This window comes from Ovis canadensis, chromosome 2 (genome assembly GCF_042477335.2).
Source record: "Ovis canadensis isolate MfBH-ARS-UI-01 breed Bighorn chromosome 2, ARS-UI_OviCan_v2, whole genome shotgun sequence".
Lineage (NCBI taxonomy): Eukaryota > Metazoa > Chordata > Mammalia > Artiodactyla > Bovidae > Ovis > Ovis canadensis.
The window spans coordinates 252745741-252759457 of NC_091246.1; the positions used below are offsets into that span (position 1 = coordinate 252745741).

Consider the following 13717-nt stretch of genomic DNA (forward strand, 5'->3'; position numbering starts at 1 on the left):
TCCCGGGAGGCGGCGCTGAGCCGGTGGCAAGCCCCCGGAGGGAGCCGCAGGAGTACGACGGAAGATGGCGACGAGCGGCGGCGAAGAGGCGGCGGCTGTGGCGCCGGCGGCTGGGGCCCCAGCCCCGGCGGGAGACACGACCCCGGGCTGGGAGGTGGCGGTGCGGCCCTTGCTGTCCGCGTCCTATTCCGCCTTCGAGATGAAGGAGTTGCCGCAGCTGGTGGCCTCAGTCATCGAGAGGTACCGGGCGGCGGCGCCGGCGGGGCGGGTGCCGGGAGGGGGATGGGAGGTCGTGCTGGAGGGTGCGGGCCCCCCGCTTCCCGACTGTCTCCTGCGGCTCCGGGACGCCCCGGCCGCGGCCCCGACTTCGGGGCTCCCCGGCCCCGCCAGTCGAAGGCTTGTCTGGCATTCCTTCCGCCAGCCCGGGCGAGTACTCCGTACCTCAGTTTCCCCCCAGAGCAAAACTTCTGAGGACGACTTCTCGGGAGGGCGCGGCCGGCCGGGCTGGGAGTAATTTTGCTGGACGCGTCGCCCTGTGAGGGGTCTGCCTTCGGGGCTGCCCCCTCTATTAAGGTCAAAGCTCCGATGAGTTTGCATTTCTCGTCCGCGCTCATCCCCCTGGCCTGGGCTGGAGCGGAGCCGCGGGGTTTAAATCTGGGACCTACCACACAATTTAGTAACGGTCTCCGTGCTGCAGCAATCGCTCGGGGCACGTGCTGTTTGTGCTCTAGGTATTGATGACTCTTTTTTTTTTTTTCCAGGTTGCATTTATGGTATATTACTACTGTAACGGTCTTTGATTAAAACTATGTTAGTGTTATTCTCAGAGGTCATTTCCTCCCTGACACCGCATACTGTGTCTCTCAACTACAGGATGTTCAGGCTCTTACCATCAGCACTATTGATTGGTTTGCTGTTAACATGATTTTGCCCTTTTGAGCTTCTTAGATTATGCGAGTTGTGTCATACAAGGGCAGGAATAACCAGAGTGCCTGGCTTTTCCTTTCTTAACCTTGCTCATAGCGGTCTCTCGTTAGTTTAGTGGTAGACCTGCCTTTAAAGCCAGTCTCACTTTCATTTTTCTAGCCAAATGACTTCAGCAACTTTCTGCAGTTGCTTACTGGCTCATTTTAGCTTCCTGCCAACAAGAGTATTACCTATATGTTATCCAGAAGGTTAGAGATTGCTATTTATTTCTCAAGGGAGGCCCATGATTTGACAGATGGTCTGTTGCAGAGTTTATTGTTACCTTTGTGCTACTTTGGATGCGTTTAAAAAATAAATTAGATTAAAATAATGGTTTGGTTGAGTAACTTTAAAGTTACCTTTCAGATGGATTTTCCTGTCTAATTATTAAGCCAAGAAGGTTCAGAAGATGTAAACAGATATCAAAGATACTGCTCTCAAATTATCTAGCCTCTTTATGTAACTGTTTTCAACAGTTGGATTAATGGTATTTTCACAAATTATACTTCTCAGGTTACTTAGAATGGACAGTGTTCCACTCTTTTTAGAGCACTTTTATGTTTTTATGGACATAAGCTGTAAGTTATAAAGTCATTTGTTGACACACTCCCATACATCCAGTATGTGGGGCCTGTGTCTTTTAAACTAATAGTTAAGCAGCTCCCTTCCACCTGTAGAAGAAGCCAAAACGAAATACATTAAGGTATGTTTGAATTTTGCCAAATAAGTGATAGGGGCCTCTCTTGCACTCTGTATAGCTAAGATAATCAAGAGTTGCCTGTGTTTGTAGATGCTAATGAGACCTCTTTTCATGGTTTAGAAGAGAAGTCCAAACTGATTGCTGTTGAGCAGCACGTCTTTTTATTAGAAGGCGAGACCCTTGAAGTCTCTGTGCTGGTTTTTGTGGCTTGGTCAGCTTTGGAACACAGCAGTGTGTCCTCTTCAGGCTCTCTGAGAGCAATATGATCTTAAGATTGCACTTATTGTCTGAGAGGTCATTTTTCCACAGAAAGCAGTTATTCTCTCTCTCTCTTTCCCTCCCTCCCTCCATAAAATCTTTTCAGACTCTTGCACATGGAAGAGTTTATTGGTTTGCTGTCACATGGTTCTGTACTTTCCAGAAGAAATATCTGGCTTACAAGTTCTTTACGGTTAAACACAACCTAAACGTATCAAGTGCTCAGTTTGGTATAGAGCAGAGGTCAGCACACTTTTTCTGTAAAGAGTCAGAGTAAGTTTAATTTGTGGGCCATAAGAGGGATGTATGCACTAGTCCACTCAACCATTGTGTGGCGAAAGCTGCCATATGCATTATATAAATAAATGGGCGTGGCTGTGTCCAAAGTTTTATTTATGAGCTCACATGTGAATATCATATGACATTTACATATCACAAAATATTCTTTTGATTTTTTTTTTTTCCCCCCAGCCATAAAGACACATGTAAAAACTATTCTTAAATATGGCCTGTACAAAGCGGGATGACTGGCTAGATTTGACCTGCGGGTCATAGTTTGCCAGCCCCTGGTTAAGAGCATAAAAATTAATACCCTGCTATCAATATCCTGTTTCTCAAAGGTTTTATTTGCCTTTCCAAAAAAAAAGAGAATTGTGGAATTATTTCTTGACTGCCAAGGTATGGCTACTGAGTGTCGGACCGGGTCAGAGCCAGCCCTGCACAGGCGCCGTGGGACCCTTCTCTCTGTGGCTGGCTGGAGGTTCCGGCGCCCGTCTATTGCTTCGCTTTCTCAGCTGTGGCCCCTGCTCCCCACAGTCCTGTGTTCCTTCCTGGTGTTAGGCCTCCATGTTTGTCTTCGTTGCCTCCAGGGACCTTCTGTTTTCTGTTACAGCCTGCTACTCTCTGCTTCTCTCTCCACACAACCCCCCCCCCGCCCCCGTTTGATGTCCTGGCTCCATCACGTCAGCTCTTCGTTCCTACCTGGTGGCTTGCTCATTCACTGAAGTCCTCCCTTTTTTAGCTTTTTGGGATGATGACTCCTGCTTTGAGATTCCTCAGTTCTCTGCCATTCTACTTTCTGTCTCTGTCTTTTCATACCTTTATAGTTGGAATTGACCTTTGGTTTGAAGAGAAGGTAGATGAAATGATTCTGAGGCCCAGACCCTGTTTCGTTTTTGTTGTTTTGGCTGCACTGCACGAGTGAACCTGGGTCCTTGGCGGTGAAATCAGAGTCCTAACCACTGGACCTCCAGGGAATTCCCTGAACCCTGTTTGTTAAGTTTGACTTTGTAACCAAACTGAAACAAAGGAGGGATTAGCATGGATAAATTGGGAGGCATCAGTTCATTGCAAATCGATGGGGAAACAATGGAAATAGTGACAGACTTTATTTTCTTGGGCTCCAAAATCACTGCAGATGGTAACTGCAGCCATAAAATTAAAGGAGCTTGCTCCTTGGAAGAAAAGCAATGACAAACCTAGATAGTGTATTAAAAAGCTGAGACATTTCTTTGCCAACAAAGGTCTGTCTAGTCAAAGCTATGGTTTTTCCAGTAGTCATGCATGGATGTGAGAGTTGGACCATAAAGAAAACCAAGCACCAAAGAGTTGATTCTTTTGAACTGTGGTGTTGGAGAAGACTCTTCAGAGTCTTGGACTCCAAGGAGATCAAACCAGTCAATCCTAAAGGAAATCAATCCTGAATATTCATTGGAAGGTCTGATGCTGAAGCTGAAGCTCTAATACTTTGGCCACCTGATGCAAAGAGCTGACTCATTAGAAAAGACCCCGAAGCTGGAAAAGACTGAAGGCAGGAGGAGCAGGGGGTGACAGAGGATGAGATGGTTGGATGGCATCACCGACTCGATGGACATGAGTTTGAGCAAACTCTGGGAGATGGTGATGGACAGGGAAGCCTGGTGTGCTGCAGTCCATGGGGTCACAAAGAGTCGGACATAACTGAGCGACTGAACAACTCTCGAAAGTGATTTTTTTTTTAAGAAAAAGAAAATCTGAGTTTACTTAAAGCGGACTTCATTTCTGCTGCTGTTGATAGCATGTCTTTTAGTAGTAAAGATTAAAAATCTTTTAAATACCTGTACTTTTCTAGAACAGAAATGAAGCTAAAACTAGTTTAATGGCACACATACTGTGTGTAGGCTTAATTAGTGTAATTGTTGAATGTAACTGTATGTGCTATCAAACACAGAATTCCTTTCTTAACTCTGTGCAGGATATGCTGGTGACTCTGTGCAGGATATGCTGGTGAGCATGGTTGTCAATGAATAATTCTATGAGTCTTTGTAGATTTAAAAAAACAAGTCCCTTGCCCTTGTGCTTCCCTTGTGGCTCAGCTGGTAAAGAATCTGCCTGCAATGCGGGAGGCATGGGTTTGATCCCAGGGTTGGGAAATCCCCCGGAGAAGGGAAAGGCTACCCACTGCGGTATTCTGGCCTGGAGAATTCCATGGACTGTATAGTCCATGGGGATGCAAAGAGTCGGACATGAATTAGCGACGTTTACTCACTCCCCTGAGCCAGTCCTTCCTAGGCTGTCCTGCCTGTCTTACTGATAAGCCTCCTCGAGTCTCTGCCTCCCAGCTGTTTGATGAAACTTAGACCACAGAGACCTCCTTGGGAAGGCAGAAGCTGCTAGTGATGTCCCCATTAGATAATGCACAGTCATTTTCTGAAAATCCTGAGAGGGAGAAAGGGGTACATTGGTGCCATCAGCAGCTGAGTTTGTGATTGACCTACAAAAGAAAAGCCAGCTCCCGAGGGAGAAGCCTATAGTTAGTTGTGAGATTAGGTAATGTTTCCATGTCTCAATATCACATTCCCTACAGGTATGTTGAGAGTGTGAGAGATGTATGTGAACATTATCACTTGTTTACTAACATGTAGTAAGCACTCTGTGAGGCACAGTGGATGTTCATTAAACAGACATTAAAAAAATGTTTTCTGTACCTCATTAATTTTTTGTGCTTGTTTATAAGTGTTTCTTGAAACACACCCAGTGGATTCCATACTTGGGATTTGGTGATTCTGGCGAGGGGAAAGGGCTCTGAGTTTCCCCAGTTGACGGCAAAGATATAACTAGTAGTGGTTCAGTGGTAAAGAATCCGCCTGCCAGTGCAGGAGACGTGGGACTGATTCCTGGGTTGGGAAGACCCCCTGGGAAGGAAGTGGCAACCCATTCTAATATTCTTGCCTGGGAAAATCCCAGAGGAGCCTGACAGGCTGCAGTCCGTGGGGTCACAGAGTCAGACACAGCTTAGTGACGAAGCAGCAAGAGGGAGATGGGCCAGTGAGCCCGCAGTCTTTATTTTGCCCACACACTTTTCACCCTTCCTGGAGACACTCGGATAGGACCCTGGCTAGTTCTTTTTCACTTACATGTCAAATTGGGTTTTTCTGGCCTGGCTGCTTAACTGCTGTTTTCCTTTGTACTCTGCATTGCATTTATTTTTAATTGGTATGTAATTTTATTTTAAAATGGAATATAATTGATTCAGATTCCTTGTCCTTTCAGCAGTTTTCAGGCTCTGTGGTACTTGTTGCAGTTTGTTAGGCAAGGCACATGTTTAAGGAAAGTAGCTTGACTGCCTGGAGGAGAAATAGTTTCACCTTCGGGTCTCCTTGATTTTCTTGTGTCATAGTTGCCTTCAGTTTCTGCATTCTTCGCCTTCTTCTTAATGTCTTGCTCTCTGTTCCATTTTTGCATTTCTTTGCGTCCTCTGGTGCCTGTCAGGCTCTCAGGGAATGAGGGTGGGATCAAAAAGGGAGGTGACACTTCTTGGCTAGGTTCCTCACACACACGCATTTCTTCAGGATCAGAAGATAGGACGTTGTCCTTTGCGCCACATGGCTACCTGCCTACTCTCCCCTTTAAGTCTTTTAAAAACGAGTTTTCCCAGGTTTATCCTTCCAGCCCTAAGCACATTGCGAGTGGAGCTCAAGACCCCTGTGCTCTTTTTTTTCCCGTTGTCCACCTCCATCTTTCCCTAGAGGGTATTATTGTTTCTTGATTGGAATAAGGCAGTTGTGTATATCTAGGGCAGGAAGAAGGGTTTTAATCATAATGCGGCAGCATTGAACATGGGATTAATGTGTTTACACCTGTGTTTTGGGTGTGTTTTATCATCAGAATGAGAAGGGTGATTCTCTTAGTCGTGGTAAACCTGTCCAGTTGAGAAACATGGGGGCCGGGGGTGGCAGTAAGCAGCGCTGAAGTAAAGCAGAAAAGGGGAATACATCATAAAATTCATCAAATTACAGGGTGGGGGAACCTTAGAGCTATGAATGCAGGGTGTCAGGATGGGAGTGAAGGAACAGCTCTTCCTAGGAGGTAGAAGCATGGGTGGGGAGCTCTCTTCTGGGTGTGGTGGGACGCCCCCCGCAGCCCCCCACCGGCACCAGTGTGATGGCCCCGTGAACTTTGAGTGTGGCTTGATGTTTTAAGGACTTTGTTTCCTTTCTTTTGTCCATCCGACAACTCGGGAGAAATGATCCTTGGTGGGCAGGGAGATTCTTGCACATCATAGGTGTGCCATAAATATTTTTCTTAGTGAGGGAGTTATTCCAAGATAAGGAGCCGATCTTTGCTAGTACCTATTTATCTTTGATGAATTCCCAAATAGGGAAGTGCTGTTTGAGGTGATTCATCACTCACATTAGCACCTTCAGGACGTGGAGCTTGCTTTTTGGCTCCCATGTTGATTTGGCAAGTGAGCTGAGTCTAGACTCTGTTTACGCTTCCCTTCCTAGGCTGATAGTTCTTGTTGGAGAATTAACTTACTGTGGAAACTTTTAAAGCACATTGCTCTCTTTTTTCCATTTAAGAACATACATTTTAGTGTTTTCCTTTGCCGCCTTGTTTCATGGGTTGCGATTAGCATCTAATGCAGTGAAGAGAATGACATTAATGTGTCTAGCTTTTAGACATAACTGGGCTCCAGATTTTCACTGAAGAGCCCATTTCTTCTGGTAGAGATAAAGGATGTGGTTAAAGGTCACTTTGTCGTGATCTAACTATATATCCTGGGGATGTGGGGAGTGGGGTGGAGGACTCTAGTGCCTGGAGAATTTTGGATTTTAGCACCCGTCAGATGGTTTCTTCCCTTGAAATGTTTATTCTTTTTAAGTTGGCCTGGCTTGGTCTTCAGAAGGCGTCACTGTAGTCTGTATTCCCACTGACAGTGTTTTGAGCACCCTGCTCTACCCTCTTTTGACTGGCTTGTGGCATTAGTAGCTTTTGGTCTTTGTTAATTATCAGTACAGGACACAGTGGTATCCTTTTTTATTTTTACTTGTATTTCTTAAATTCTAAGTGAGTTTTAAAGTGTTTTCTGTTTGTTAGCCTTTGCCACTTACTGAGCCTGGTACCTCTAATCTCCACTTTCTCAATTTGAATACCAGAGAACACCAAAACCAAATAAAGAAGAGAATGGCTGCTAACCCCAGCTCAGTATCCCCACCTAACCCTCCAATCCCACCCATCCCCCCAAAACTAGCACATTAGTAATTACATGTGTAAAATCGATAAGAAGGCAAGGAAAGTTAACTTAATGGTTATGAAATAGATGTTCAAACCAAACAGTTTTTAAATCCCTTTTGGCTGGCCTCGGTAAAGGAACTTCCAAAGCCTTATCAAACTGACAGTTGTCTCCACTCTTGGGTGAACAGGTTAGAACTAAAATACAGGGATGGTAACAGGGCTTACCAAGTAGCATTGCTACGAAGATTAAGTCAGGTAATGCCTGTAGAGGGGTAGAGTATCTGGCCTGTAGTAAGCAGTAAATAAATGTTGGTTTTTGTTGCAGTGAATCCGAAATCCTGCACCACGAGAAGCAGTACGAGCCATTCTACTCCTCCTTTGTTGCACTTTCCACGCACTACATCACAACAGTTTGCAGCCTCAGTAAGTATTCCGCTCTTGCCATTCCCTCGTAAGGGCTCGCGAGTGGGGAATTGTGTGTCCTCTCGTCTGAACAAGCTGTTAATGACGCCTGTATTTTAGTTCTAACCTGTTCACCCAAGAGTGGAGACAACTGTCAGTTTGATAAGGCTTTGGAAGTTCCTTTACCGAGGCCAGCCAAAAGGGATTTAAAAACTGTTTGGTTTGAACATCTATTTCATAACCATTAAGTTAACTTTCCTTGCCTTCTTATCGATTTTACACATGTAATTACTAATGTGCTAGTTTTGGGGGGATGGGTGGGATTGGAGGGTTAGGTGGGGATACTGAGCTGGGGTTAGCAGCCATTCTCTTCTTTATTTGGTTTTGGTGTTCTCTGGTATATGAAGGGATTTCAACTTCAGTTCCCCATCTTTTAAGCTTTTCTCCCCCTAAAGTAACCAGTCCCTTACTTTCCACTATTTCTGATACCTAGCATTTTCATTTTCCCTCCAAGCCTGATTCATGTAGTTCTGAAGAATTCGAATTATTTGTTTACTTAAACAATTTGCTAAGCAAGCAAAATGAAAGGAAGTTAGAGGGTTGCTGAGTAATCTTTCGGTGTCCAGTGCTATTTATTCTAGGCACTGGCCACCAGTGTAAGAGTCACTTTTAGCTTGGAGAACCTTTGAGTGGGAAGCCCACTGCAGAAACAGAAAGGAGAGGTAGTATGTTCTAGTGGGGAGCAGCATGAGCTTTAGAGCCAGACATCTGGATTTGATTCTAGCTGCATGACTTGGGCAAATCATTTAACCTCTCTATGGTTTACTTTCCTTATCTTTTTTTTTTTTAAAAAGAGAAGTTAACAATATCTATCTCATAGCATTGGTTTGAGGATTAACTGGATTAATATATTTGAAGTGCTTGTTACTTCCTGTGATGTATTTCCTATTATAATTATCTTAATTTCTAGTAAATATAGGATAATTTGATCTAGAAGCGACTGATGATTATCAGTGCCAAGATGCCTTTGTTTGCCTGATGGATTGTCGATTCTGATAGAATGATACTGGGGATGTTGGACATATGGAGCTCAAAACTTGCTTGGCACCTTGACTGTGAGGCTGAAGAGTGTTATAGCAGCCTGAGGTTAAGTAAAGCTCATTCCTTTCTCAGTTCCCCGGAATCAGCTTCAGTCTGTGGCGGCAGCCTGTAAAGTCCTGATTGAATTTTCTCTCCTGCGTTTGGAGAATCCAGATGAGGCGTGCGCTGTGTCCCAGGTAAGAGTGGTGGGCCCGTTTCTGGCCCTTATTTTGAGGTAGGCTTGTGACTGACCCGTGGAATGGTGGAGAAGGGATGGCGTAGCGCAGGGATTGGTGCCTTTCTCTGTAACGGGCTGTGCGGGAGATCATTTGCTGGCCATCCGGTCTCTAGTAAACTCTGGCTTTGCAGCGTGAAAGCAGCCATAGGCAATGCGTAAACGGGCGCGCAGCTGCGGGCCAGTCACACTCATTCACAAAAACAGTGGGCTGACTGGGGCATGGCTTATCAGCCTCTGGCATAGAGGGCTGCGAGATCTTGTCCAGGATTGCAGAGATACATGACCATGGGGGCCAGGCAGGTAGCAGGAAATGAGTCAGGTATGCTGGTTGAGAGGGTGTGTGACCAGCTATCAAGGGGTCAGTCACTGGCTCCAGCTGATCTTGTGAATTATTGAAAGAGTTACATAAGAAATCTGGATTGGTATGTTAAACCTTCCATGTTTTAAAAAGTTAGCCATAACTTCAAATTTAAACAACACCGACATCACTGTGAGACCAGTAAGAGGCCTGCAAGCAGGTGTGGTCTGAGGATCATCAGCTTGTGACCTCTGCTTCCTGAGTTTGCAGTTCTTGGTTCGAACCTAAATTTGGTTTTGTGCCGGCTAGAGGTCCTTAAAGAATAGAACCCCTAAGAGGCCTGTTTGATGTAACCCAGAGGCGGCCTCTCTAACAGGCACTGGAATCTGCTTTCTTCTCAGAAACACTTGATCCTCCTCATCAAGGGCCTGTGCACTGGCTGCAGCCGGCTCGACAGAACCGAGATCATCACGTTCACAGCGATGATGAAGTCGGCCAAGCTGCCCCAGACAGTGAGGACACTCTCCGATGGTGAGCGCGCCTTCGCCAGACTCGGCTTCCTGGCCACTCCCCTTGCCAGCTAGTTCCTCTTTTGTCTGCTAGTGACACTCCCTCGTCGCTCTCTTGTTTCGTATTTTATAGTGGAAGACCAGAAAGAACTGGCCTCACCAGTAAGCCCAGAGCTGAAGCAGAAGGAGGTCCAGATGAATTTTTTGAACCAGCTAACGTCAGTTTTCAACCCTAGAACTGTAGCATCATCACCTGTAGGTCCACAGACTCAGGTGAGTTACTTCAGTCAAAGGACCTCATCTTGTAGGATTTGTTAAGATGATAATACTAGAAAAAACAGCTAACAAATGCATTTTAGATTTGTGATATAAAATGATGTACCTGCCAAGGGTAGAAAGAAAGTTGAAGAATACTAACTGAAAATAAGTAGCATTCACCTCAATTCCTTCTGTCCACAGTTATTACTATTTGTTTTAATAATACATTTATTTATATTTATATTTTTGACCATGCCTCATGGCATGTGGAATCTTAGTTCCCTGCCAGGGATCGAACCCATGCCCTTGCATTGGAAGCATGGAATCTTAATCAGTGGGCCACCAGGGAAGTCTCCAGTGATTACTATTTTGATGACCATTCTTCTGACAATTTCTCAGTCAAGTAGACAAAGAGCCTGTACTCCTACAGGAAAAGGCATCGCTCTGTGCTAGTTACAGAATATATTTAAAGCTATATATTCCACCACCTCCCACCCTCCCGCTGGGGAGTCTGACAAGTTTCCTCGGAGCAGCTGTAGTTTGTACAGTTGGTTCTACTGTGAACTTGAGGACGACAATCAACAGATGACAGTATCTTCTTGTTTTTTAATTTATTTTTTGGTCACATCACCCATGGCATGTGGGATCTTAGTTCCCTGAATAGGGATTGAACTTGGGGCCCTTGCCTTGGGCATGTGGAGTCTTAACCACTGGACCACCAGGTAAGTTCCAAGGTGCTAGTATCTTCATAGGCCTTTCACATTCTTTGTTTCTCTTCAGGCGGAAGGAGAAAGTGATGAGCAGTCATCCACAGATCAAGCTTCTGCTATCAAAACCAAGAATGTGTTCATAGCTCAGAATGTGGCTAGTCTTCAGGAACTTGGTAAGACTCTGTTGTCAAAAAGCTAGTTTCTCTGCTTTCAAAAATTCCTTAAGTGGAACAGAATCAAGCAGCAGAAACCTGTTTGTAAGGTTGAGCCTTTTCATTAATTCAGGTGGCTCAGAGAAGCTCCTGCGTGTGTGTTTGAACCTGCCCTATTTCTTGCGCTACATCAATCGGTTTCAAGATGCAGTGTTGGCCAATTCTTTCTTTATCATGCCTGCAACAGTAGCGGATGCCACTGCTGTCCGTAATGGGTAAGGTGCTCCAGGGCGCGTGTGCTCTACGCTTTAAAACTGTTCTCCGAAAGGGGGAAACCGGTTTGTTTTTATGGCATGCCCGCTTCCTTTACCAGATTATAGAAGCAAGTGAGTCAGAGACACTTCTGTTTATCCTCTGTTGTGTTCCAGTTTTCATTCTCTGGTGATTGATGTAACCATGGCCTTGGACACCCTTTCGCTACCTGTGCTGGAGCCTCTCAGCCCTTCCCGTCTGCAGGATGTAACAGTGCTCAGCCTTAGCTGTCTGTACGCAGGTGAGGAGGTGCATCCGATCATTTCCTCAGCCGCACAGACTTTCTGGCAACCGTGAGGTCCTTCTGCGCACTCTCTCCCCCTTTGCTTAGTCCCTTCCCCAAGGGCCATCTAGTGTCTCCTCTAGGTGGAATGAGGTCTCAGTAGGAGTTCTGTGAATTCCCTTAAAGCTCAACTGCTGCTGTTGTGTTATGTGGATATTTGATTTCATAGTGCGTGCACATGTAAGTGAGTGTCTGCTGTGTGAGAAGCAAAATGCTAAGTGCTTTGGGGATATTGTGATGAGCAATATGTAATCCTTGCTCTCAAGGAGCCTATACCTGAGCAGTGGAGGACAGATTGCACCGCAGAGTGTGATATGGAACAGGAGATGCTAAAGGCAGTAGAGATTCTAGGACATCATGGGCATGCAGAGAGGGGAGAGATGGCGCTTTGCTGTGGGGCAGATTTGAGGAAGCCGCCTGGAACAGGTGGTATCTGTTTATATTGATAAATACAATGAGTGTTTTTCTCCATGCTCCCACAAAATCCCCTCCCTTCCTGTTGATCATGCTGCCTTAGAAGTGGGGCCTGACAGCTGGTGTTTATGCTTTTTTAAGTTATTGTTGCAGTGACTTTTTAACCCAAATCACTGATCCTGGTTTTAAAACCGTAGTCCTGGTATGTCTTGGGAGGCCCAACAATTTCCGATGTTTACTGGGTTCTGTGAGTGAGGGTTTGAATAGTCGTAGAAACCTGACCTTGGGAGCGTGAAGAAATTGCTGAGGTTAATTATCTCCCCACATTCTTTGAATGGCTTTATTATAAACATCTCTGTGTAAATAGGCACGTAAAGATAAAGGCACTTTCACTGGGGAAGGCAGTAGTCACAGAGGGGTTCTGTCGATGTATGTTGCAGGGCAGGTAGGATTTCAGCTTGGCTGTCCCTCGGCCAGAGGCAAAAAGCAGGACCAAAGGTATCCTGGTATTTGGGGAAACATTTTGAGAGAGAGAGAGACAGAGAGAGACAGAGACAGAGAGAGAGAGAGAGAGAGAGAGAGAGAGAGAGAGAGAGAGAGAGAGTGTGTGTGTGTGTGTGTGTGTGTGAGACTAGTGGGTGTTCTACAGCTGGGAAGAAGGTACAGCCTCCTCAAAGAGGGCTTCAAAATGCAGCCTCAGTGATTTGGACCATATCCTATAGACAGTCGAGGCTGTTGCAGATTTTGAAGAGTGGTATGATCTGAGCTGTGCTCTGGAGGGCACACTGGAGCAGTAGTCCACAGGTGTCTGCTCTGGGGAGACCGGGGAGGCTGGGAGATCTGCTGGGAGGAAGTTTCGGTCGTTTGGGGAAGACACACGCAGGGCCTGAACGAGAGCAGAGCTGTGGGGGAGAGCGCTGAGGCTGCCTGGGAGCAGGCTTGCTCTCCAAGCCCATTCCCAGTGTTTACTTGCAGTTCTCGGGCTCTGAGTTTTGCAGTTTTAAGTTTGGGGCTCATGAAGTTCAATTTTCAGGGTGTTTCTTGAATATCCTGTGCATCTCATTGTGCTTTGTAGATAAGAATTAAGAGTCCTTAAAAATTCTTAGTTGTTAAGGGAACTCCCTGGTGGTGTCGTGGTTAAGACTCCGCGCTTTCACTGCCCGGGTGCTGGTTCAGTCCTTGGTTGGGGAGCTAAGATCCCACATGCCTTGTGGGCACAGCCCCAAAAAAGTTCTTCGTTGTTTTAAAGAGCCCCCAGATTTGGTTTGTTACTGAAATTTGATCACTTGGGATTTGAAGTAAAGAAAGGGATTTGGCCTAGAGGTTTTTGAGAAATACTAAGTGTGAGATTCTCTTTTTAATCATTGTAAAATTTTAAAAATATATTTTGAAAGTAATTTCAGGTTTTAAAAACTTACTTGTTTATTTATTTACTTTTGACTGTGCTGGGTCTTTGCTGTGGTGCAGGCTTTTTCTCTGGGTATGGAGAGCCTGCTTCTCCCGGCGTCTCTCATGGAGCGCAGCTTCGATAGTTGCGGCTCGTGGGCTCTTAGAGGACACGCCCGGTAACTGTGGAGCACGGGCTTAGTTACTCTGCAGCATGTGGGGTCTTCTGGACCAGGGATTGAACCCAGGAACCTG

General features: G+C 45.6%; 1 protein-coding gene across 3 annotated transcripts in view; it reads left to right on the forward strand.

Annotated features, from left to right (window-relative positions):
• The window catches only part of UBR4 (ubiquitin protein ligase E3 component n-recognin 4), a 131301-nt gene continuing 117584 nt past the window's right edge, over positions 1-13717 (forward strand). For all 3 annotated transcript variants that reach the window (XM_069579255.1, XM_069579258.1, XM_069579256.1), the window contains exons 1-8: positions 1-240; positions 7746-7843; positions 8996-9099; positions 9840-9969; positions 10081-10220; positions 10986-11088; positions 11201-11342; positions 11496-11620. In XM_069579255.1, the coding sequence (XP_069435356.1) occupies positions 65-240; positions 7746-7843; positions 8996-9099; positions 9840-9969; positions 10081-10220; positions 10986-11088; positions 11201-11342; positions 11496-11620 (1018 nt within the window). In that variant the 5' untranslated portion in view covers positions 1-64. The remainder of the gene's footprint in view (positions 241-7745; positions 7844-8995; positions 9100-9839; positions 9970-10080; positions 10221-10985; positions 11089-11200; positions 11343-11495; positions 11621-13717) is intronic.